Raw genomic sequence first — 27011 nt, forward strand, 5'->3', positions numbered from 1 at the left:
CCTTGCAGGCTCTCACCCTCAAGCACTTACCAGCTGACGTAAGTCAATGAGGTGCAGGGCTTGAGGGCGAACATTGAAATCAGGCCCACTGTATGCAGGTGACTTGTCTGGATAACATGACGGCATTAAATCGTCCCGTTCATCTGACAGGTTCGGGGGGTTCAAACTCGCAACGACTCGTCCCGAGGCTACGACTCTCCCTCCAGCAGCACCATCAGCAGTGACACCACCACCGGCGGCGGCGGGGGCCGGCCTCCTCCGCCCCCCGTGGCCAGCAAGCCCTCGTTCACCTCCCGCACCCACAGCCAGTCCGTAGAGGAGCACCAGGGCCCCCCGGTGGCCAAGGAGGAGGACGACCCGGCAAACCGCTCCTTCATGGGCAAGGTTATTATTATGAAGCACTTGTTTCTTATTGCCTTCTCTGGCGCTCCCCGGTCAGACACAAATAGATTCTGCATACCAAACTGGGGGTCCGTGAAATAAAAAGGTTTGAGAACCACTATCGCTATTAGTCGTATGACAAGTATATAGGTCTTAAGAGGTGTTTTTATGTGCCTATAATACAGTACATGCGCCCACGTGCAGGGGGATCTAAGGTTTTGTTAGATTTGTGGGACCTCCAAGGAAAAAAGGTTGGGAACCACTGAATGATTACCCCCTAGAAACCAATGCTGCACGATTCTTGCACAAATGTGAATCTCCATTGTCCTCCACAAGAATTGAGATCATGATTCTCACACGATTCAAAAATCTTCCATGAAAATATTTGTCTATAGTCTGTAGTTGCTGAACATTCAAACTGTGGCATCTGGAGCCAACTACTGTGGCTACAAGGGAGATACTTTTTATCTCCCTTGTAGCAAAAACAAATTGGACAGCCAACAATTGCTCCACAATTCTCTAATCCCGTGTTCATTGCTTTCGTATTACTGTTTTGGACGGTCTTATTATATATTGTTCGTTTTTTTCTTCTTTCATAATAGTTTTGAGCACCTCGGGAGTTCCTAGAAAAGCGCGTTTGATGTATTAATATTTCTCTTAGTATAGTTGGTCATACGCAATTGAACTCTGAGAGTGTTCAAATGTAACCAAATGGACCAATAAGGGTCCCGTTGTTTACATTTGAACACACTTGGAGTTAGAAATACTGTAGATAAATATGTTCATGCTTCCTTCTGGGTTCCCACGGTCATGAAATTCCTGGATCTTTTTTTTTTAAATTACAAGAAACATTTTCCAGTCCTGGAATTTGGATTTTGACATTACACGAAATATGTAACATACATAGTTTTTTGTCGAACGGGCTGGGTGATTGCAGCCTAATGTGTACTAGTAGACGTTCCAAAAACAGATCTACAAGCTCACAACATGCTGCAGTGTGATCCTATGCCCTAGGATAGGTGCTGTAGCAAAGATTTGGCCTGATATTTGGAATGGAATTATATTCCAGGAGTAAGAGACTCATTATTGCTCTGAATTATTGTTATATAAACCTGGAAATTGGCTTCAATATTACTACGTAAAGATGTGTGGGAACTCATTTCTACTCTGCCCATAATGCATTCAGGAAAAGAGCTTTCATCTGACTTCCCTCCCCTTGTTGATAAATATTTTTTATTTTAACATTCTTCTTTTTTTTCACTTGCTTGCTTTACTATAACAAAATAGAAGCATGGTGGACAGGTAATGGAGTACATATTGATGTACATACATTGTGATTGTAATTTTGTTCCCCCCACCATTATGATTCCATGTGGTCATCCATCACGATGCCGTGTTTTTGTTTAATCGTACATTGTTTTTTTGTTTCATTATTTAAAACCCAATCATTTGTCTAGTTATTTTAACGACATTTGTGTATGGCTTTAGTGTGAACGGCACCATATGTTTGTATTAATAAGCTAAATATGTATGGTTAATTAACTTTGAAGTGTTTTACTTGTAAGGTGAAAGCCTTCGAGCAGATGGACCATCTGGCCAGAGCCCAGAGGATGTTGGAGCTACAAGAGGCAGAGAATGCTCGGGTTGGTACTCAAAATAGTACTTTTAAAAAAATGTTCGATGCAATAAGAATTAAATCGTTAATCGCAATTATTTGTGTGGCAATTAATTGTCAACTTAAATTTGTAATCGTGACAGCCCAATTTAGCATAATTTATTTGTTTTATCATGTCTTTATGATACTACTATTACTACCGCAATACTACTGCATACAACTACATGCTCCCCAAAGTCATACAGTGGGATTAAACATGTCTCGTTCCTTTCCTCTCTCTGTGTACAGCTGGAGATAGCTCAGAAGCACCCTGACATCTACGCTGTTCCAATTAAACTGCCAAAGTCCAACCTCAACCGCCCACAGCCAATAGGGTAAGCCCAAGCTCAACCGCCCACAGCCAATAGGGTAAGCCCACCCTATACTGCCCACAGCCAATAGGGTAATAGACATATTAAGGTATATAATAACATATATATAACATATTAAGGTATATCCGTCTCTGGGGCGTGTGTTCTGGAGAGGGGGCAACATTTTACTGAGATTCCTTGTGAAGCATAGCGGAAGCATGAGTGTCAGCTCACGTAAGTCCCAGAAAAGATGCGCTGTGATTGGCCAGTAGTCACTTGAGTGGCAGCGAGAGACATGGAGGAGTCGCATGAGTGACATCACTAGGGCAGCGACACAGCGTGCCTTCAGCACTCTTCCTGTGCACTTCCACCCCCTTTTGCACACACATGGCTCCAACGAACTGCAGCTGCCAATGAGGCATTTATTTTTAAGGGGCGCTAGTCCCTTCTATAAACGGCCTTTGTCTCCACACGTCTCAAGATGTGCCATTGACAATGAAAGGGATTCCCCTTTCATTGGGCCTTTCAGGTCAAATGTCCGCTAAATCTTGTCCCCACACGTCTTTACTTAAGTAAAACATTTGGGTCCCTTTTCCACCACTGCCTGCTGTCTTTTAGCTCCAGCTCCAACGCCCCCGAGCCCCAGGTGGCGCCATCCAGGCCACCGTACGGGGAGAGCAGGGGCTACGCCCGCGATGATAACGACGACGAGGATGAGTACCGCAGGCAGCTGGCTGACCAGACGAAGAGAGGCTACTACAGCCAGCAGAAATACAAGGACACTGAGCTGTAGAGCCACTGTCACTACTACACTACAGCCAGCACAAATACAAAGACACTGAGCTGTAGAGCCACTGTCACTACTACACTACAGCCAGCAGAAATACAAGGACACTGAGCTGTAGACCCACTGTCACTACTACACTACAGCCAGCAGAAATACAAGGACACTGAGCTGTAGACCCACTGTCACTACACTACAGCCAGCACAAATACAAAGACACTGAGCTGTAGAGCCACTGTCACTACTACACTACAGCCAGCACAAACATAAATACACTGAGCTGTAGAGCCACTGTCACTACTACACTACAGCCAGCACAAATACAAATACACTGAGCTGTAGACCCACTGTCACTACTACACTACAGCCAGCACAAATACACTGAGCTGTAGAGCCACTGTCACTACACTACAGCCAGCACAAATACACTGAGCTGTAGAGCCACTGTCACTACTACACTACAGCCAGCACAAATACAAAGACACTGAGCTGTAGACCCACTGTCACTACACTACAGCCAGCACAAATACAAAGACACTGAGCTTGTAGATCCACTGTCTGGCAGTCTTCCACTGTCTGAAAATGCAGTGGGCTGAAACCCCCTCCTTCATTCTGTCCTATTCTCCCACCTAGTCGAGGCAAAGGGATATTATGGCTTATGTCAGCGTGGTGGCCAAGTTAAACAGTGTCTTCACTTTGATGTTTAAGGCCCATGCATATTCCACTTTTAGGTGATAACCTAAAACAAATGTCACATTTGAAGGTGATGACCCTTTCACCTAAAAGGTGAGTAGGTTATCAGCTAAAAGTGGAGTATGGGGGCATTAACTGTCAAATGTCTGTTGTGTTCCATACTCCCATCTCCTAAATCTAAAAGAAAAAAAAATCGGATTACTAAAAAGGGATTACTTCACATGCGAAGCACATTAGATAACACGTCTTTTATTCCTGTTCACAAGGTGTGTGTGTGTGTGTGTGTGTGTGCGTGTGTGTGTGTGTCTGCCTGTGTGTGTTGTTCCAAATGTTTTGGAAAAACATCACAAGACTGTAAAGTAGTTTTCTTAAACTTTTCGTATATACCCGTCCTTAATGGCAGAGAGTGTAAGTGTCTGCAATTCCTTTTTGATACAGTATGTTTGATATTTCATGGTGTATATATTCCTCATATCGGGCTTTTGTTACATTATTAGGATACAAACTCGCTCGCAGGGCTTTCCATTACACTTATAGCAATGCTGTGTCCATTGTGGGCCCAATGACAAATATAGCACCGTTTCAATCATCTCGTTTTTATTTCTTTTGAAGTTTTACTTCTGAGACTTCCCTGCTCTCACTCTTTTAAAACATCCTTGTGCTTTTAACTGTTCACAGTAAAATCCGCTAGTTAATTTTTATGATTTTTCTACTTGGAACGGTTCGCGGTGGGTTCACCCAGTTGGAGGCGGAAGTGCTGCAAAGTGAAAGTTGTGAAGCGAATCGGTGGACATATTCTTCAACCATGTCCAACTGTTCACACCGGGACATTTTTTATTCATACACTTTGGGTGGACTTTTATTCTGACATATTGTCAGATTTGACACAGGCTTTGCAGCGCTTCTGTGTGCACCTACCGTCCGTCCTAGATAAAATGATTCTATGACCTGTGCATCCAACACATTGCACTGACTCTGCCACGTTGGATCACACTGTAAACAATGGCACACAACTGTACATGTACTTCTTTACATTAGTGTCCTTCCTTTCTGTGCCGTAATCACATTCATGCAAAATCAACTGTTTTATTATTGTTCATGTATATGCCTGAGCCCAGGGCTGGGCATTATATCCATATTATATCCATGTCATTGTACGTTACAAGATATCTCGGGTTTTGAATATTGTGAAATGGCAAATGTGTTGTCTTTTCTTGGGTTTAATAATTTAAGCCCTATTTTATACTCGATTAATGCTTTTTAGCTATTTAGAAAAATGTATATTTATATGGTCACAATAAAGAATTATCCGTCACAATATAGATATCAAGGTATTTGGTCAAATGATGGTGACATTTTCTTTTGTCCATATCGCCCAGCCCGCTGAGCATTGCTTCTGGATGTCCGTAAATCTGAATTTATACTCCCTTCGCATGATGATGTCGCCTACCAGGTAGGGCTGTCACCATTACAATTTTTAGTTGACGATTAATTGTGTCACATAATTGCGATTAACGATTCGTTTTTTGCATTGAACATTGGAACGTTGCAATTTTTTTGCCTTTAGGCTTCGTGATCACACATTTTTCTTTCCAAAAATGACAAAATAGCGGAAATAGTTGATCTAAACACGTGTTGTAAGCTTATAGATGTGCTATTTCTGCTATTTTTGATTTTTATTATCTCAAATAATTGCGATTAGACGATTGTCATAATTGTGACAGCCCTACTGCCAACAACTGATTTTATCTTGGGAATAAAATCAGCAACACCGATTGCTGGCCGTGTCACGAGGCAAGCAGCACACTTTCTAATGTGCCTTTTTTGCTTTGATGACTTTGAGAGAGAAACGGCATGCGTCCTGGACAGCACTGTTACTTATGTTCAGGATTCAAATTAAAAAATGGCAAAAGTACAAGATCGACAAGCTCCACATTTCGAGCTTGTAGATCGCTACTTTTATGCTTTTGTGTCGCTGTATTATGATCAAGTGGGGCGTTAATTTACACACAAAAAGTTAAAATATGGAGATTAGTAGTTTTTGCCCGATAGCAACAATATACTGTATATTATATAACATTCAATGCACTATGTTTCATGTCTGTTGTCTCCCAAGTCCTGACACACAGATGTCATTGGAACGATGTCTGAACTTCAGCATAGATGGTGGCGCATCTAGGGCTCTATTTTCATCACAGCTAAAGCGCTTATCCCTAAACTTCTTTGCCTTTTTTACTATTTTGAAAAACATTTTTGAATAGTTCAACTAGCCAATCTACATTGACACGTTGTGTGCTTGTAGACTGGCTATTTTAACTATTCAAAAATGTTTTGCAAAATAGTAAAAAAAAAAAGGCAAAGTAGTTTAGGGATAAGGGGTTTAGCGGTGATGAAAATTGAGCCCCTAGTGTACAATCTAGTGCGCCATCTGTGTTAAAAAAATACCTTGACCAAAAAGTCCAGGAGTGTAGCTTTAAATGTGAGGCACTGTACTCAATGTACTTGAAAAGGTTTGATCACATACAGTAAATAGTTGTCAGGGAGAAACCTCGTTTGGCCAAAACTGTTACTTTTCTTCTTTCAGGATTAAAAATGTAAAACTTTGTGTAACACAGTAGCATGCCGAAGTAGGCCATCAAATTAAGCAAGATGAAATCTTGCTTAAAGCGCCATGATCCTACACACAGTAAAATCCTCCTGTTAATTGATCAATTTGAATCCATATAAGGGTTGATATTTTGTATATTGTAAGGCAATAAAAGCTGTTTCATGACGGAGAAGAGACGTCACAGAGGAGGGATGGATTGTGGAACAGGTTCAAGTCATTAAGGTGTCTCTAGTATTTTGTATTTGTACCTCTCTTTATTAGCTGCTCACAACAGGAGACAATCACATTTGTATTGCATATATATTTGTATGTTGTGTACACGGTACGTTCTGTCATGTCTTTATTTTTTCTTCTTTTGTACAAGGTAGAATTGGGAAATATTATGGTACAAGACAATCATGTCAGTTGCTTTATTCCAAATGTATTTAGTACGGTATGTGATGTGTGTAATCTCCCTGACTTGCAGCAATTCTTGTGACTGTTGGGAGTGCTTGTCCCTCTGAAACAAATTCAAATAAAAAAAAACAATTTTCATTTTTTTTACAGTTACAATTTTACATGAGGTTGATTATTAAGATTATATTCTAAAACCAAATCACGTCAATGCCTGGTGCTTGTGAGTGTGATAACACTGAAAGGTCTCAAACTCAACCCGTGGCTGAAAAACCCTGGATGCTGACATGAGTTGGTCGGTCATTCTCAAACAGCCTCTGAAGTTTAGTTCCACAGGCGCATGATGGAATATCTTCAGTGGTGTAAGTACATTTACTTAAGTAGAATTTCCGCAATTTCCGCTTTCCCCAATTTCCGCAATTTCCGCAATTTCCAATTTCCGCAATTTTTCAATTTCCGCAATTTTCAATTTCCACAATTTCCAATTTCCGCAATTTCCACAATTTTCAATTTCCGCAATTTGCAATTTCCGCAATTTCCAATTTTATTATTACTAAACATACATTAACCACTTATTAAAGCACTATATATTTTGGCTATTTGAAAATAGCAGATCTACAACCTCAGAACGCAATCTGCTATTTTCAAACGATTTTTATACATTTTAAAAACATGGGACATTCAGCATAATGAGTATTTAACTTTATGTAATATATATATTTTTTTTTACTCTTTGTTTATCCCACGATTTTGTAACCCACTTTCACCCAGTGTCAATTATCTAATGTGATCCTGGGCTCTGCACTCCCTCTGCCAACCTGGGGAGAGCAACGGACTGACCTCATGCTTCCTTCAATGCATGAGGAGTCCACGTAGCGTGTGGAAGGAAGGAACACGTTATTCCAACCAGTTCCTTTCCCCTCCGCCCCAGCTGGCCAGGGGGAGGCAGTTTAGAGACCAGGATTACTGCATGTTTTTTGTGAGGGTACCTAATCTAGAGGACACGGGGAGAACATGCAAACTCCACACAGAAAGGCCCTTTTGTAAACCCCACCTAGGGTATGGGCACTGATGACATGGAGGAGGGAACACGCCACCGTGCTATTGCAGTATTGATACTTTTACTTAAGTAAAGATTATGAGTACTTTTTCCACCACTGAATATCTTCACTTGCAACGGTTGCCAGGGAATCGGGGGCTGGGTGGTGAAATGCATAAATTAAAACATATAATGGGACGTTGAGTGAACCAAAATCAGCACTTTGCAAAACCTCTCTTGAGATTTGATGGGAGGACACCTAACACCACCAGCTAATGAAATACGTACTGAGGCCAATTTATGTTCACATTGGCCCCTTTTCCACCAGGGTTGAACCGGCTTGTTTATATTTTCCTATATAATGCCTCATTTGCACATTTAAATGTACAATTTTGGAAAACTTTAATACTGTAATACAATAAATCATTGTCTTCATGTAAGTAACTGGGGAAGTTTCATGGTGATAACTATGAATTACGTTTTTACCTATTCACCTCATGTATACAGGTATACTGTAGGTGAAAATAATGTGTGAACTGATACATATGAAAAAGCTACTCCTGTGGAAGGGTTATCATATATTAATTTACTTATATTGATCCTATAAATATTTAATATAGGTATGGTTTTGCCCACTCAATTGGTAATTAACGTTCCAATTTTGGGGATCTGGCTTCTGGACTATAAACCGGGCCGGTTCCACCCTGGTGGTAAAGGGGCCATTGTGAAAATGAAATGGACCGTGGGAGGTTTCAGAGTTTGTTTGGCACGTTTACACATGCACAAAAACGCAGTGCCATCGACCGTCAAGAGTTCATTTGAGAGGTGGAAATCTATGTACAGTAGCCGGCAGACACACCCCAAGAGGCAATTTGTAGGTCCGTTTGTGTTCGATACATTCAATTAATATAACTATATAAATAAATAATAAAAAAGTAAAAAATAAATAATAATGATTATTTACCCCACCACCTAAATATCTCTGCTGTCTGAAAGAAACCACCAATATTTCAGGAAATGGAAAAGAAAATTCAGCTATCAAGAAGTTAGAAGGGTCTTTGTCAAAGCACTTTTGCGCGCGTGTTCAATAGCACTGATTTATGAAAAAAAGTTAGGTGGTTTCTTCTGAACAGCAATGATATGCACAATATAACTCGCTGTTGTCTTTGGTTATGCATGATGAAATGTGAACACTCCGCCTGGTGAAATGACCTGCATCGTACTGTAGCTCTACCGTACATGTTCACATGATGACAAACTGTACAGATTAAGGCAAGTCAGTGCTGATGAGATCAACGTGTTGAACGTGTGTCGTATCAAACAAGATGCAGAAAATGGGTCATTTCGGCTTTTTTTCTGTCAAATCAAATTTGTTATGGATAAAATTAAACAGGATTCAAACCGCTGTCTTAACCCATTTAGACCTGAGGACGCATCGTTGTCACCCTATAGCTTTTAACCACAGCGCAGCACGAGTGCTGTGCTATGAGAAAATGTGTGAAAATGTGTGCAAATCTTTGAATATATATTCTTTCACAGGGAACGTTTTTAACTCAAATATTTTCTTCTGGGGGTTCCTGGAACAACATAATTATTTTCAGATGGAGGTCCGCGGCCAAATACTGATATTCTGTGGGTCCTTGACATGAAATAGTTTGAGAACCACTGATATAGAAACATAGGTTTTTCAGAAAACTGTCATGATTTAGAAGACATTATTTTGTAGAATGTGGTCTCAGGTCTTAAAGGGTTGAGACACATGGAAGCATTTGTACTATCTGGTAGGTGGGTGAACAGTGAACAGGGAGGCCGGTCAGATGTACACCGGATGCTCTTGTGCTGTCAGCAGACGGTACATGGCTGCAGGCATGGTCTTCATGTGGATCTGGAGAAAGGGTCATGAAACACAATGATCCAGGCACTGTAAACAGACAACTGACTGAGTAGTAAACTGAGTAGTTTCCCTTAGGCCAGTGGTTTTCAACCAGTGGTGCTTGAGGGGGTTCCAGGTGGTCCCCAGCTAAATGGAGTTGGTAACCAAATGGATCCTTCTAGATGTGTAACTCTTATTAGTTTAACAGTTTTTATTTTGTTGCTGTATACTGTATAGCAAAGGCTACTGTACACACAGAGGTGCTCCCTGTAAAGCATGTATAATTAAGTGAAATATGACAAATGGATATCACAGAGGGAACAAATGAAGTCCCCAAAGGGGAATATATTAACGGAGCCCAAAGGTGGATGCTGGGGTGCGATTGCAAAACGTCTTAGGGCAGCAGCAGCAGCACAGACAAGGCTAGGGTTGATCAGGTAGGCGGGGAGATTTAACCAGGTGACGAGTCCATGTGACTGATCACCTGATCAGGGTTTGGCATCACTGCCTTGAGTTGATCTGTCTGAACTAGCTCTGCAAGCCTTGTATCATTCAGCAAAAAAATTGTTAGCTCACATAGTCTGTCTTAAACTAGAAAGATTTGTTCAAGATATGCTGTAAAAAGAGTGCTGGGTTCTGCCCCCTATAGTTCCCCTAGAAACCTGTCTATGCAGTGAAGTAACCAGCAGAAAGGAAAAGCAGCAGCCATCTTGGATCTCCATTGGAGTTGAGAAGAACCATTGATGTAAGTAAATTATGTTTTGCATCATGGCAAAGGACAGAGGTTGGAAATTAGTATATGTAACATGTTGGCTATAGGAGTGAGTACAGCCACAGTGGTTCGGGGGTTTGCAATTTGCAACACTAGATTTTTTTATGAAGAACTTCTGTGTTGGTGTTTTTTGGCCCATGAATTTGCACATAAATGCAGGAAGCAGCAGCACAATCCGTTAATGAAAACGAGTGCTTCCAAACTCCAACACTTGGAAAAAATTATCACGGCTCGATAACATGTCTACGGTGGCGTTTTATTAAATAAACTACAGAATTTGCATATTGAAAGAGGATAATTCAAACTTTCCTTACAGCTGCAATGTTGGCGAGTTTAACGTTGTTTAATACCAGCAGATCGCACTTTTCTGTTTGGATGAATGGATTGTCAATGCCAGCTGGTGTTGCAACTCTAGACTGAACCCATTATAAAAAACCTACTGTTGCAAATTGCAGCTAGGGTTTGGGTCAATATGATTGGGACCAGTGGCTGTGGTAGCGGTTTTCTATGGAGCCCGGCTTTGGGGTTGGCATTTGGCAATGGCATGGATCTCCAATCCAAGTAACACTGTAGTACTAGGGCTACTTTCTCATGAAAGGCAAACCCAATTTCTATGTAAATAATGTATAGTACTGTAGATGAGAACTTTAGTCTGTTACTCAAATGTCGTATTCATTTTACTTGAGCATAACACATTTTGTAAGATTAGACAACATGGGTGTATACTTTTTTCCTTTCACACAAATGGTCAATCTTTGTCAGAAACCTTTAATGAGAATAATTTATCGAACAAACTGACCTAAATTCAATATTATAAAAACAATGTAAGGGGACGGCCGCACTTTTATTCTACCTACGAGGGTGGATTCTGCCAATGCATTCCAATGGATTTATTTTTTGGCAGAAATCCGTGAATAGCAGCAAACCGCTGCATTCCCATTGAAATGCATTGGCAGACTCCACCCTGGCCCCTCATGGGTAGAATAAAAGCGCGGCGTGAACGTGGCTTAAAGCCTGATTTATAATATTTGTCGCACATTGGCTTCATAACTAGGGTAAAAAAACGTGATCGGGACATCCCTATCAATATTATATCCATATCATGATATTAGACTGCATATTGTCTGATTATGGATATTGTACTATTGTGATATGGCATAAGTGTTCTATAATTTTTTCGGTATTGGCAGATACTCAAAATCAAAAGATCAGAATCGGATCTTGAGAAAAACCAAACGTGATCCGGACATCCCTAGTCATAACCACGTGTAGTTTGGCTATTTTGTGAATCTGCACGCGAGACAAAGCGCTCGACCAATCATCAATGAATAGTATAACTAGGGCGGTCCTACCTCTCCCACGGCGTTGGACAGAATGTGGACGATCTTCTCGTGGGGCGTGGCCACAACGCTCTGGCTGTTGATCTCTATGATGCGGTGACCCACTCGGACCCCGCCCCTCTCCGCTATCCCTCCTCTCATCAGACTACAGATCTGTGGAGGAACAAACGGCACACTTACTCACTGTAATAAACTACTTCTGTTTGGTATAGACAGAAGTTACAACGCTCTGTGTATTATATTCCTACATCATTATTTGTTAGTATATTTCAGTATACTCACAATGCCGTTCTGTACGCTGAAGCCCAGCTGGTACCGGAGGTCAGGTCTGCGTATGAGCACCATGGTGACCGGAGGACAGCGCACAATGTTCAGCTTGATCCTGGCCTGGGATTTCAGACCCTGAGGGGAGGCACACAGATAGTCTCCAAATAGTTTTTGTCATATTTTAGTCTAGTTTTAGTCGACTAAATATCATAAGTCGAAGCAATATGAGAAGAGCAGATCTAAAGATCAGCTATTTTCAAGTGTAAAATAACTTTTAGTTCTACTGGATCTACTCTTGTCTCCGCTATAGTCCCTCCATAACATTTTAGTATAGTTTGTATTTGTTGATGAAACAATCACACCGGCCAATCACGCCGGCCAATCACAATTTGCATCTTACTTTCCCGTCTTTTCACGTTTGTGTTTAAAAGTAGCTGACGAACATTTTTGGTCAAAGTTTGAGCTGACGAGATCAACAACACTGCAGTGTACAGTACATACAGTACCTTGATGATGCTCTGACAGGTGCCGAGGGGCAGGCCCACCAGGCTGGTCCCGTTGACGGTCATGATCTGGTCTCCGATGTTCAGCCGGCCGGACTTCTCCGCCGGCCCGCCGTGCATCAGGCTGGCGATGATGACCGTGGGAAGGATGGAGCCCCAGCCCGACTCCACGATCACCAGGCCCAGCATCTCCGCCTTCTGTTTCTCTATGTAAACCTGCAGGAGTTAGGCAGTTGGGCAGTATTTTTTATCCATTGCAATGTTTTTATTTGGTTTGCAGCTTACTTTTAACTATGTCTGCACCTTTATTACTTTTGGGTTCTAAAAAGTTGGCCTTAGAGCCACTATTTTCAATATATTTATACAGAGTCCTTAGCTTGACATGCTGATTGCTGCCTCATCCTTTTAGATGTGGTGGGCGTGTCTAGCTTGATTTTCATCATTGCAACAGAGCTTGTTCCTTGTAGACCTGCCCATATGCTGTTGTATATAATACGCCTCTTGATGTTGTACACGCATACCTGACGAAGACCCACAGTGGTCGAAACGTTGTACCAATGAAGAATTTTCCTGGGAGCTACAACTCAATTTTCAACCTGCAGGAGTTCACACAACAGAGACCTGCTTCTCTATGTAAACCTGCAGGAGTTCACACAACAGAGACCTTCCGCTTCTCTATATAAACCTGCAGGAGTTCACACAACAGAGCGACCGGTGGGGGCACGTAGTTGAAACAGAGAAAACTGATTCAAATGCTTTTTATTGAACAATACGGGATATATGGGTGCTTATACCCGCCCGAGAACTGTAACATCTGTGCCCTGGGGTGAGCACTTTATATTTGAAATCTGAACATTTATGTAAGGGCTGTACAGAACGTGAGTACTGCGTAGCCTATACTTGGCATTCCGTAGCCTACTTGGTATTCACTAAAACGTGTTCTATAAACATTATTGATGAATTAATGGATTTTTAGCAAAAAGCAAAAAAAGCTAAAATCAGAGAACATTATCAAAACCCCCCATGGATATACAAGAACAAGCATACATCAAGACCGTTAATGAGATTAACTTGAGTCAAGCAGACTTTAAGCATACAACTTGAATGCATGTTAACGTTAAAGCCATAGAACATTGAATTAGATTATAGTATGAATCTAGTTTACTTCAGAGACATGCACACGAGAAACATTTGGCAATACATAAATTGACAGCTGATTACAGCTCAGGCAAGCGACTAACGTGTCCCTGTATAAACTAACGCTGTGCTTCATTAAGTGTCTCTTACGAGGGGGATAAAATCGTTGTGCGGTTGTGTTGGATCATGTCCAGACCAGCAGTCAAGAAAAACATTCCAATCAGACTCTACCTTTTTTAATTTTCTAAAGTAGCGTTCCTTGTTGAGCTGCAACAAGGATCTGTGCCTGTGATCTGGCAAGCCATGACATCTGTGTTTGAAAGCCCAACACCCAACTGTTTATTCCGGTTGGGAGAACTCTTAGCTTTACTCCAAGCTCCACCCCCCAGATATATTGACGCACATTGATGACACAACGCTGTGTGTATGTATAGGAGGGTTGTGGGCAGTTCAGAAACCCGTCTTCATCGTTGCAAAACGTTTACTCACGTCTTTGCAGTTCTCCGACTTGGAGAAGTGGATGAGGTCATCGTTGTACATGTCCTGAGTGTTGAGCAGGTCGCTGTACTCCCTCTGACTCAGGTCCTCTGGGTCGATGCCGTTGGCCCGCAGGAACTCCTGGTAGGCAACGCTGAACGCCTGGCCTATAGACTGAGCTATCAGCTGAGCCTGGTGGGTAGGTAGGTAGGTAGGTGGGTGGGTAGGTAGGTAGGTAGGCCGGTAGATAGGTAGGTAGGTGGTGCATGGGTGGGTAGATAATTAGTCATTAGAACTTAAATGAGAATTCGGGAACAACCATTTTCTTACCTTAATCTGGTAAAGGTGAAAAATTACACAACTCAGTTTATTAGAACTTAAAGGGCTACTAGTAGGCAGGTATGTGTTTGTACAAACACACTCCGCCCTCCCGTCTCCGACAGGCATCAGGCAGGTAGCTGTTCTTGATGCTTTGATTGATTAGAGAGAACACTAATGAGCACAGAACCCAGTTTGACACTTTTACGGCCCAATTCAGTGCGCAACTACTTTGTAGTTCAAAGGGATCAATTAAGAGCTCTGTCTGAGCTCTCCCTCCCCTCACAGAAATACACGTCCCTGCAAGGGATGAATGTCAACATAAAACAGTGGAAATGTCAACGTAAACAGTGGAACAAAACCAAAATAGAGGGAAGTCTGGAGCTCTCTGGTGGAGCTGTTGCCCCCGCGACCCGATTACGGATAAGCGGTTGAAGATGGATGGATGGATGGATGAAAACCTAAATACTGTCTTTCTGCAAGGAAACACCCCAGCACCAGTGTTGCCAACTCTCCAGTAACGGAAGTAGCTAGTGGCTCCTCGAAAAGTAGCTAAAAGTCGCCAGGGGTGCGATATGCGCGCGCGTAGCGCGCGCCGCCCCTAGCGACTTTTTTGCGTCCCTAGCGACTTTTAGGCGCCCCTTAGTGCACTTAGTTTGTATCATCTCTTCATTTGATAACACATCGTTTAAACTCATTGTAATATTTTAAAAAAACATACCTCAATTCAACTAATGTTTAGAACGCTATTTTGTTCCGATCCATACAGGAATTAGAAGGTTAATACTTTATGCATCCGAGTGTGTATTTTATTTTTACTAGCAGACTAAAAGCTGCCAGTGCTTCCTCCTTTCTTGCTCTGTCGAGCTCGAGGGGCGCGTTCGGAAATACCGCACCGGAGCGCACTCGCCTAGGCAGAGCAAGAAAGGAGGAAGCACTGGTAGACAGTCTGTGCAGTGTGCACATAACCGAGCCGAGGAAGCCACTGAGCCTGCTGTGAGCCAGACCAGACGCGCCGACCACTTTTAGTTTTGCCAATTTCGCGGATTTGAGGCTGAGAAAAAAAAAAAAAGATTTTATCTCTGGCGCATATCTGGCGCCTGTCAACACGATTTGTCCCCAATTCACCAGGGGAAAAAAGCTAGATTTCTCGCCAGAAGCTTTTCACTAATTCAGTCGCTAGGGGGGTCTGGAAAGAAGCTAAATATGACGACAAATCCGCTAAGTTGGCAACACTGCCCAGCACAATAATATAGTGGCTGACAGACTGACAGAGGGACTTGAGGGCTAAAATATTTATATACTATATATTTAAAAAGAAAAAAAGGCTAAATGTTACCCTTTAAGATTAACAAATGACTCACAGCCAGGACAAACAATACAATACTCACGTCCTCGGACTCGAAGACGTGACAGATCATCCTGTACTGGCGCCGGTCGTCGTGGGCCACGGTGGTCTGCTCCTCTGTGGCGTTGTCCAGGCTGTCCTGGTCCTGGGAGCTCCTGGACCGGACCATCTTGCCCCGCGCCATCAGAACCACCATGTTGCCAATGTCCGCTATGTAGGAGATGGTCCTCAGAGGCAGGTCCATCATGGACTCCTGTTCCAGCAAGAAGGAAGGAAGAAGCCAGGGCAACAGTGTTGATTTTTGATTTAATTTTAGTCGTATTTTTGACCACCGGAGAGACTGATGGCAGCCGGAAATTAGACGGCACCCGGGAGCAGTATGGGTTGGCACCCCAGCCTGTGTCTTCCGTGAGGAAGAAGCCCAACAAACCCACGGTGAGGCCTTTAGGAGGGCCATTCAAGCTTCAAGCGGAGCCTGCGGCACCACCAAGGGCAAGGTGGAGCCTGCGGAACCGTTGCGGCTCGAGAATCCACCATTCCTGAATAAAGTGCCTGGTGCTGGGAGTCTGGTGCAACGCACAGGGCCTGACCTGGTGAGAGCAGGAGTGGACCTGGTGAGACGTAGGAGGGGCCCGGACAGGAGTCAACCCACAGAGCCTAGTCCTTCCATGCGCCAGAATGGTACCTCCCAGTCCCGGCAGAGTAGTTCAGGAGGAACGGATTGTGTGGCCCTGCTTTTTCCCTAATGGGACTGATCGAGGGTAGCTACTGGGGCGTAAGTCGGGACTTGATCACCCCGGCTGGGTCACCTGAGTGAGGGGTATGATGTTGGGAGACCCGAAACCCCGATGACCTTGAGGATACGTCCCAGGTGCATCCATTTATGTATGTATTTTGTTATAGTCACCTGAAATGTTTTAGTGTTAGTTTTAGTCGACTAAATATATGGTTGATTTTGTTGACAAAAAAATGCATTTTGGCGGGCCTTGATGGCATCGTAATGGCAGATTTTACACTTTTCCACAAGCTCACAACGCGTCACAGCGTGACACACTGATCAGATCCGGACAACCCTAATTAGAGCCTTGCTCAGGGGATAAACTGAACTCTGGATCAGTTTTAGTGTCATCTATCTCGGTGTGGTTGTTTGTGTTGAAGCTGCAGGTCCAGGTCCAGGACCAGCACCAGGAGGACTCTCTGTCTATAGTGTCCACATTCAATAGATATTTATTTGAGTTGGTGACACTGAGTCATGGCTCTCTCACCACGGGGCCTGTCGAAACCGCCAGACCTGAGAAATACAGTACATTGAGGAATGTGTTGTTTGTGTTCGTGTGTGTGTGTGTGATAGAGAGAAACTGAGGGCCGATTCATACTCCTATTTTACCGCTGTTTCGGTGCTGTAGTGCCGAAATGATTTTGGCTCGTCAGAAATGTTCAGTAGCACCGAAGAGACGACTTTAGGACGGTCCCCGGCTCCCCGAACCTCAAATAACGATTGTAGGCTCTACAGCGCCGAACTGACTTTTATTCGGCTCTAAAATAGGAGTGTGAATCGGCCCTTAGTCTCTCTCTCTCTCCCACTCTCACGTACGCACAACACATACAAACAGAAAGTACATTGGAAGAGGATCAGCTATGACATCAGTACCGCTAGCTTATCATTTCCAAATGAGTCAGGAGTGAAAATCCACTCCCGTGTCAGTCTCTATAGAGCGTCGCAGTCCCTCCCCCTTTCAGAACAACGAGTGGCGCAGGAAATAAATCCCAATGCATTTTTCCCATAACCATTTCTTAAAGTATTTATTTAAAGAAGGTTACGCTGCGTACAAAGCCAACTCGGATCGTGACAAATCATGACAATGAACACAATGTTTTGGGCCGATCAAATAATTTATAAGAAGAAAAACAAAACAAATAGTGTTGTCTCCTGCCTTTATTTTCTTCTTTCTAATGATTTGATCGGCCCAAAATATTGTGTTCATTGTCATGATTTGTCACGATCCGAGTTGGCTTTGTCCGCGGCGTAACCGTCTTTAAATAAATACTTTAAGAAATGCCTATGAGGAAAATGAACGGCGATTTATTTTCCGGGTCTCTCGAGGGGGCGGGACTGCTACGCTCTATACTGTCCAGTGAATATGAAACGAGGAAGTGGTTGGGCCTGATTTACTTATACGGCAAGGTATAAATTAAGCATTATTGTTCCAAATTCATTGCTTCCCCCGGCAAAACGGAAGGCGAATTTTCGTCCATGCAATCAATTCATAGACATGACGTGAAGTCGTGAACAATAACAACAAATAACAATCGATTCATCTAATTATCGGCTCAGGAATGCGACGAAAACAAAAAATAAATCTCCATGAATTCAAGGCTTCATGGGGTGTGTAATTTATAGAAGAATTGTGATTGTTATTGGGTGAACTACTCTCTTTGTAGAGGGTCGGTCCACAGTGTTCCTGTACCTGACTGTCTGCGTTGAGCACTTTGATCCTCTGTGTGGACATGAAGAGATCCACTTCAGCAGAGGCAGGAACCTCTCCTTCAGGACTCTGGACACAGAGAGTGTTATCATAATGGAATCAGAACAGACTCATACTTGTTTTTATTCGTAAAAACTATGGCTGGGACTTTAACTGGTTAATTTCATTGAATTAATTACAGAAACAATAATGCGATTGAAGAAATTACCGCATTGTGATCTTAGTTTTCGCACCAAGGAACCTTTCTCAGTGGACGAATTTCAGGAAGCCTATCAGACCGCTTTGCTTGGCCCAGTGGATGGGAAATTTATATTAAAAAAAACTCACTCATTGATTCACTCGTGTACCAATATCCGTTTTCATTTAAAAACAAAAAAAGCTTCTCAGTGCGAATATTGATATGCGATTAAAATGTGATTAACTTTGAGTAATTACAATGTTTCAAATCGTGCTACAACTACAAATCTGATTTACACTACTACATTGGCTATTTTTGAAAAGCCAATGCAGAAATCTACAATTACACAGATTTTAATGCGTTAACCTCTATATCGTTGCTGTCGGGCAGAAAACGTTTGTAAATGAACGCCCTACTTGATCCTACACGGCGTCACATTAACTATCAAAAGTAGCAGATCTATAAGCTCAAAACACGACGCGAAGCAACGCGTTTTGAGCTTGTAGATCTGCTATTGTATTGCTACTATTTGGGCGAAGACAAAGCAGCATAACTTACCTTTTTCCTGTTTTTCGCCTGCTTCTGAGCAGCCTGCGAGACGTAGAACATAGGAGAGAGAGAGAGAGAGAGAGAGAGAGGGGGGGGGGGGGAGTGGGGAGAGGGAGATGGTGGGGGGGGGCATAGAGTGGGAGACAGAGGGAGAGAGCACAATCAATGCAACACTTGAAATTGAGATTTGGGTGGGAGGACAAAACAGAATTGGCTAAGTCACTACTTAGTGTGTGTGTGTGTGTGTGTGTGTGTGTGTGTGTGTGTGTGTGTGTGTGTGTGTGTGTGTGTGTGTGTGTGTGCGCGCGCGCGCTACACAGTGCCAGAGGCTCGTGAAGCGAACATCATCAAAAGTTTCCCCTTCATCGACATGACACAAGTCACCCTGTAGACACTGATACTGACATGCTGCATGTGTTATTATCACCACACGTCTCAAATGTGTCCGTGGGAAAGACTTGACCTTGAGTGTCCAGGTTTTCTTCAGAATATGTATGGCAGTGATTTACACTATGGCACATCATGAGTCCAACTAGTACTAGTGGTTCTCAAACATTTTATTTGTAAGGACATAACCCCAGAACTCTGAGAGTGTATTCCATTTGTTTCCAGTTACAGGCCTGTTATGGTCATTCAGGGCTAGCTCGTTGTGTTTCTGGTAATACTACGTTTATGTCCGAGGCAGAAATGTAATTTTGACAAAATGTCTACCACAAGCAGATGTCGATGACCCTCCCTAGTCCTACTTGTCAGTTGTTGTGCTTACTGGTTACTTACTGTGACCTGCAGGGCGTGTTATCACCAAACATCACGACATACACAGCAACATCCTCAATGTTAACCATTTCAATCAATGGTATCATGGATATTGTAGAAACCTCTTATCTCCATAGTTTTACTTTTTTATTATTAACACCCCTACCTGATCATACTTTTGAAGCACCAAAGTAGCAGATCCACAAACTCCAGCCCGTTCGTGCCTGTTTTAAGCTTGTTGATCTGCTACTTTTGCTATTTTCTAATTAGAATCCGGAAAAGTACCTGAGACGGAGACGATATAAATGTATGGCCTTTTCCTCTGTATCAGCAATTTTACAGTCATTTGAGCCTGTTCACATTGTGACCAGATGAGGGCCCTATCTTGCGCCACCACCTTACCCCTTATCCCTAAACTTATTTGCCTTTTTTTTCCACTATTTTAAAACATTTTAAAATAGTTACAATAGTACAATCTACGTCGACACGTTGTGAGCTTGTAGATCAGCTATTTGCACTATTTTAAAATGGTAAGAAGATGGGAAATAGGTAAGATAAAGCTGCAAGGGCCCAACACGTTCACTGAGTTCAGATTTATTCTCACCCGGACTCGGCTCATGGCTTCCTGGGCTTGTTGCATGCGGGCGGCCTTGGTGGGCGTTCTCTCTGACAGCAAGTGGGTGGAGCCGAGATAGCTGGCCGCAAAGATGATGCCATCAATCAGGTCATCGGGATCACACGGTCCAGGGACTGCAAAAGCCAAACATGCGTGTTGATTTCGTCGACTAAATATATGACAAAAAATGTTCATCGACTACCTTTTTTCCAAAATAAATGGAAACTAAATAAAAACTAAGTTATGATGACTAAGACTAAATATATTGACAATATCGTCAACAAATACAAGCATTTTAATACACCTTGGTTTCAGTGAACAGTGAAACCAAGGTGTACTAAAATGCTTGTAAGTAAACGATGGAACATGCTAGAATCATAATTCTTTTTTCGGTGTAAATTACAGACTTGCAGCTTTAAAATGAGACATTTCGTGACATTGTGGTCATATCGCACATATTTCTATTGTCATTCAAAAAGTCGCCAAATCTGGCCCAATGCACAATAAGATGTTATTAAGAGTGTCCAGTCAAAGGGTTAATACTTCATTTTGCGACAAATAATACACGATCCAAGGTTAAAACGTTGTGAGCATGTACACCTGCTAGTAAACTTTAGTCCAAATTAGGGATACCGTGCACAATGACATAAACAGATGAACGAAGTGGGTAGGAAATAATTCAAATAGGTTCACGTATGAATTCATTTGATGTCACTCACCATCTACATATGTGGGAAATGTCGGCAGAGTTCTGCGAATCTGAGGAGAGAAGAATAAAAATTATCCTTTTTTTTAAGATTAGCAATACATTTAGGTTTTGGGCATATAGTTTTACTGAGGTTATGTTTAGGAATAAGGTTAGGTGTAGGCATATAGTTTTTACTAAGGTTATGTTTAGGAATAAGGCTAATTTTAGACAGTTTTACTGGGGTTACCTTTTAGGAATAAAGTTAGGTTTCATAGGCATAGTTTCACTGAGGTTACGTTTAGGAATACAGTTAGTTTTAGGCCTAGTCTCACCGAGGTTAAGTTGAGGAGTAGCTGGTACATTCCTGGTACCTGCTGCATTCATTGCACTAGCTTACCTCTTGGACGCAGGGCTGCTGTGGCACTGGTGCTGGCTGTGGCTGTAGATGTTGATGCTGAGGCGGCGGGTGCTGATATGGCGGATGTTGAACTTGCTCGTGTTGTTGCTGTTGCTCAAGATGTTGACGATGCTGATGTTGCGGTTTCTGTTGCCGTGGGTCGTGTTGCAGACGTGGTTGCGGTTGCTGCGGAGCTTGCTGATGTGGAGGCTGCTGATGATGAACCAGTGGGGCGCGCGGTGGCGGCGGCTGCGTGTACGGCGACCGTGGGGGCCTCGCGGCGGTGTCCCTCTGCTGTGGCGGCGGGTGGCCTTGCTGCTGTTGCGTGCTGTTGCTGCTTGCGTGCTGTTGATGGACTCTGGACGCCTCGGCCCTGACCGGACTGACGGGCTCCTCCCCCCCCTGGGACGGAGCTGGGCTGTAGTGGGACGGTGACTCGGACACCGAAGGAGAGGACGACTGAGAAACGGGCTGAGAGAGGGGGGGAGAATACAGATTGTATTACTTTTGTATGCATGGAATCAGTCATCATACTGTCTTATTTTCCTTGCAACATAATCGATACAATAATGCAGACATAAAAAGTATTCATATTTTGTACTTGAGCGATAGTATCAATACTACTGTATATAGAAATACTCAAGTAAAGGTCCGGAATTCAAAATGTATTTGAGTAAAAGTAAAAAAGTATTGGTATCAAATGTACCAAAAGTAGAAAGTACTATTTATGCAGAATGTCTCATTTTAAGTTTTGTATATTTGTAGCCTTGTTGATCCCCTAGTTTTCCCAGTATAGTTTTCCTCTTGCCTTCCTTGTGTTCCTCGTGTTCCTATTTTGTTCTGACTGCCTCTAAAATGTATTTTGGCAGGCCTTGATGCCGTCGTAATGACGGCAATGACGGAATTTTACGCTTGCTGTAAATAGTATGCTATAAAGCTATTTCAACATGCAACCAAGTGTAAAATGACATCGCTTGTCTACTAGCCCCTTCCTAACATAGTTAGTCTTTATTTGTTGATAAAATTGTCAATATATTTAGTCTTCGTTTTAGTCCCCATAGCTTAGTTTTCATTTAGTTTCCATTTAGTTTTCGTCAGTGAAAAAAGGTAGTCGACGAACATTTCTTGTCGTAGTATTAGTGCATCACTCACGCTGTGATGCTGCTGCTGTGTGCTTGTTGCGTCCTCCTCCTGTCTCATCACCCACACCGGCTCCACAGGCTGGTCGGGCGTGTAGGGAGAGCGTACCGTCTTGGTCTTCACCTCCTCTATGGCCTCCCTGATGTCTTTGATAGCCAGGCTGATGGCGTCGCCACCGGAGCCCTCCTCCTTCACACACTCCTCCTCCTCCCCGGAGGAGAGACCCGCCCTGGCTTCCTTAGGGCTGTCACCATTACACAATGTAAGTTGACGACGTGTTATTGTCAAACACATGATTGCGATTAACGATTTAGTTGTTTGTGGCATTGAATGTTGGATCAAATGAATAAAGAATACCGGTACATTTCAGTTTGCCAGGGCAGATATGATATAATTACAAAGTGCACAGGGCAGATATGATAAATAATTTAAATAGGCTATACAACAAAATCATTGACAATCGTTGACAAGCTTACAGACTTGTTGTAAGCTTGTAGATCTGCTAATACTGCTATGTCTACTATTTCTATAAAATGTTTTGAAGATGTATGGCCATTTTTCAACATGGAAACGATTGACTCCTATTCCGAAAAAATTAGGCGATTATGTAATAATTCTGACAGGCCCTACCTGGCCTGCTCATCCTGCTGGGCCTCTTCGGAGCCCCTCTGCCCGGACGGAGGGCTCTTCACTCGGGCGTCTTCGCGATGCGTTTGCCCCGGGACCGCCCCGAAGCCGCCGGGGGTTCCGTCGGCGTCGTCGCTCTCCCCGCCGTCAGACTGGCCGGCGTCGTAGTGGTGCAGCCTGCAGCCCACGGAGCGCCCTCGCCATGCGGGGGCCATCGTGTGTGAACCCCGCTCTCTGCCCGCTCTGATAGCGGCGCGTGTGTGACATTCGACCGGGGAAACGGGTGCCCTTTTTTGTACATTGTGTTTGTTTATCTCCCGGTGCGCCTCGCCGCTCTCTGCCCTTCTCGAAGGCCTCCTCCGAGGTTCTCTGTGTAACTCCGGGTAGGACGTCCTGAGAGGCTCGGGGAAGGAGTCGGGATGGGACTTCATCACGGACGGTTCCGCTTCAGCGTGCGGCTCGCCGAGGGTTTCGGGGGCCGATTTTTGGTGGGACTCCGTATAAAAGTCTGCATAGGTTTTGGGGTAGGAGGCGGTGTAGGACTTGGACGGCGAACAGCATTCGGAGCTGTCCTCTTCGTCGTCATCGTCGTCGTCTTCGGGCAACGCATCGTTGTCGGGGCCGGGGCTGGGGCTGGAGCCGGGCTCCTCCTCCTGCAGGCACCGCTGCCCCAGGTCGGGGGACGACGGGGGGGTGGGCTCCTCCTCCTGCAGGCATCGCTGCCCCAGGTCGGGGGACGACGGGGGGGTGGGCTCCTCCTCCTGCAGGCACCGCTCCCCCAGGTCGGGGGACGACGGGGGGGTGGGCTCCTCCTCCTGCAGGCACCGCTCCCCCAGGTCGGGGGACGACGGGGGGGTGGGCTCCTCCTCCTGCAGGCACCGCTGCCCCAGGTCGGGGGACGACGGGGGGGTGGGCGAGCAGAGAGGAGGTGGGCCGTCCATGTTGAGCGACGCGGCGCTCTCCGTGTCGGAGCAGAGATCGACGGTGGCTTCTTCTTCTTCCCCCGGCACCGTGTCGTCACCCTCCTTCAAATATATCTCGTTACCTTCTTTAGGCTCCTCCTCCCTCTGTGCAGGCCCCGCCCCTTCAGCTGCCACCTCTTCTTCGTTCCTCGCAGGAGCTATTTCCATGTCGCCATGGCTACGATCCGAGTAAGTCGCGGTCGAGTATGAGTCTCTGTCTTCCTCGCACAAACGTTTCTCCTCCTTATCCTCCTCCACCTCATGCTCCTCTGGCTCTTTCTCCTCTGCTCCGCTCTCCCGCGGTTCTTCCTGCATGGAAGCAGAGGGCGGGAGGTCGCCGCGGGTTTGCAGGTCCGCAGCCGGGACGTCGGCGGCGGGCGTGCGCTCTGTGGGCGTGAGCATGGCGACGGGTGTCAGGTTAGGAGACGCCCTGTCCAACGACTGTTCCGCGTGCGACAAGCGCTGCCGTGGCACCTCGGCCAGACTTCTCCCGCTCTCGTCTTCTTTGCCGGGCGACCGCAGCTGAGGCGACGGTGACGACGACGCGTCCTCCTCGACCTCTCTGACCGGTTGCCTCTGTCTGTGAACGCGGACCCTGGGGTTGGGGTCACCCTGGCGGCGGTAGCGGGTCACCCCGGGGCGAGGATGCTGCACGGGCCGAGCCTCGGCTTCCAGAGCTCTGCCCTGGTCTTGCCTGGACGGGACCAGGGCTGGCAACGGAACCTGACCTGGTCCCGGACCTTGTCTCCTGTGCTGCCGTGGCTGGCCTCGACCTGTGGGATGGCCTGACACCGTTATTATCACACAATCAATCCCCCCTGGTTTTCGGACATTATGTCATAATACGGCAGCAATGTCTATGGACTTTTAATGACATAAAAAGCAGAAGCCGACATGTGGCAGCCATGTCTATGGACTTTTAATGGCAAAAAAACAGCACCCAACGTGACTCCTTGTGGCAGCCAAGTCTATTGACTTTTAATGACATAAAAAACAGCACCCCATGTGACGTCATGTGGCAGCCAAGTCTTTGGACTTTAATGTTTGTTTAGAGTACAATGATTGTTTAAAGAAGTGAGGCGCCCCTCACTTCACACACGTGTGATTTAACTTTTTTCTATTTCAAAAGACCCTTAAATCCAAGTGTACGACATTTAATCGTCAAGTGAAGATTCCCGATGGTGACACATACCTGAGGTGGGGTGGTGGTGTTGAGGAGGGGCGTGGTGGTGATGGTGATGATGGTTGGGCTCTCCGTCCGGGCTGAGCATCTGACAGGGTCTCCAGGACCTCCTGGCGGGGGGAGCGTCTCCTGCTGCTGCAGTCCCATTCTGCTGCCTGTCCCTGGGGTTGGCCTGGTGCTCCTCCCCTGCCGCGCCGAGGGCTGTCACCATTATGACATTTTAGGCCCAAACCGCACCAATGATTCGCCATGCACACTCCTTTGTACTCAGAGTATTTGCATGTTGCTGGAGTTGCATTGGTGCGGTTTGTAGCCAGCTCCTTGCTACAAAACTGTTTTTAAGGACAATGCCACCAATGCAACATGATACCCATGGCATGTACCTGTCTAAATACTTAATTTCAATGAAGCCCACACCCACAACACTAGAGGGAGTTCAACAAACCATGTGCAACCCAGATTCGGCTCAAACAAGGGACTAAATTTAAAAAAAGGGTATCTTTCCTTCAGGTTGTACTGCTTGATTCCCAGAGGTGTGAATTGCAGACTTGAAAAGAAGAACCACACCTGGTTGAGCAGTACAACCTGAAGGAAAGATACCCTTTTTTGTATGGTTCTACCTGTATCAAAAAAGAGCACCTATCTAAGATCGTCTGTAAATAACATTTTCAATCAATCAATCGATTGCCACTGCCGTTGGGGATAATGGTTTCATGCAACTACTCCCAATCATGATTTGGTTGCAAGAAGTTGCATGGCGAATCATTGGTGCTGTTTGGGCCTGACGATTAACTCTCATACGGAAGATTTGCGATTTCATTGTCGTTTAATTCAATTGGCTTTTAGGCTTCATAAACAAGAGGTGCATATGGGGCAGATATGACAAATAACTTACATAATGAATTAACTATACTTTTTACTTTATATGAACAGTGGAAATAGCTGATCTACAAGCTCATTTCCACTCTTTTTGAAGATGAATGTGAACATTTTCATGCGCGCGCGCACACACACACACACACACACACACACACACACACACACACACACACAAAGAGTGCACACAACAACATCCAAATGATGAAATGATTATCACGATAAACATGTGCGACTATCTCAAATAATTGCGGTTTAGGCGATTTATTATGTGATAATTGTGACGGGCCATACCTGCACCACCGCACCCTTCGTCCTGATGCTTGTGGCTCATCATGACTGCTTGCGTGTGACCTCCGTCTGACTCTCAGAACATGCTCGCCGTATCCCAGAGGAAACGCCGCCGCTCATGACATTTTCTGTCGGTGGGGAAAAACCCCCCAGGAATAATGCAAACAGAACATTGGAAAAATGACTCACAGATGTTAAAGGTGAAACAGAGGTCGTAATGGAGTTCTAATAATTCAAGACAGGGTCACGCGTGGCAGATGATAACAATCGGTTCTGTAATGGTAATTAAAACACAAATGCTGCTTTTTGTATAATGTGTGATTCACTAAAACATTCATCAGCATTATTAACAACATTCTCACCA

At 44.4% G+C, this 27011-nt stretch overlaps 2 protein-coding genes across 5 annotated transcripts in view; one reads left to right on the forward strand and one right to left on the reverse strand.

Annotated features, from left to right (window-relative positions):
* tjp2a (tight junction protein 2a (zona occludens 2)) overlaps window positions 1–3495 on the forward strand; it is a 51760-nt gene extending 48265 nt beyond the window's left edge. For all 4 annotated transcript variants that reach the window (XM_080756090.1, XM_080756089.1, XM_080756087.1 and 1 more), the window contains 4 exons: window positions 151–384; window positions 1947–2024; window positions 2285–2370; window positions 2965–3495. In XM_080756090.1, the coding sequence (XP_080612216.1) occupies window positions 151–384; window positions 1947–2024; window positions 2285–2370; window positions 2965–3139 (573 nt within the window). In that variant the 3' untranslated portion in view covers window positions 3140–3495. The remainder of the gene's footprint in view (window positions 1–150; window positions 385–1946; window positions 2025–2284; window positions 2371–2964) is intronic.
* Window positions 3496–9676: 6181 nt separating this feature from the next.
* Window positions 9677–26778, reverse strand: LOC308309632 (uncharacterized protein; the record flags this gene model as incomplete). Its single annotated transcript, XM_080755542.1, has 15 exons — window positions 26651–26778; window positions 25490–25681; window positions 23339–25070; window positions 22721–22952; window positions 21569–22039; window positions 21203–21242; window positions 20472–20617; window positions 19121–19153; window positions 18367–18453; window positions 15942–16151; window positions 14245–14424; window positions 12622–12834; window positions 12131–12250; window positions 11861–12001; window positions 9677–9748 (listed from the first exon to the last, which is right to left on the reverse strand). The coding sequence occupies exons 1-15, from the start codon at window positions 26691–26693 to the stop codon at window positions 9677–9679; spliced, it is 3912 nt and encodes a 1303-aa protein (XP_080611668.1). The 5' UTR covers window positions 26694–26778.
* Window positions 26779–27011: the final 233 nt, after the last annotated feature.

The sequence above is a fragment of the Protomyctophum bolini genome (assembly GCF_963924005.1).
Source record: "Protomyctophum bolini genome assembly, chromosome: 22".
In the NCBI taxonomy this organism is placed as follows: domain Eukaryota; kingdom Metazoa; phylum Chordata; class Actinopteri; order Myctophiformes; family Myctophidae; genus Protomyctophum; species Protomyctophum bolini.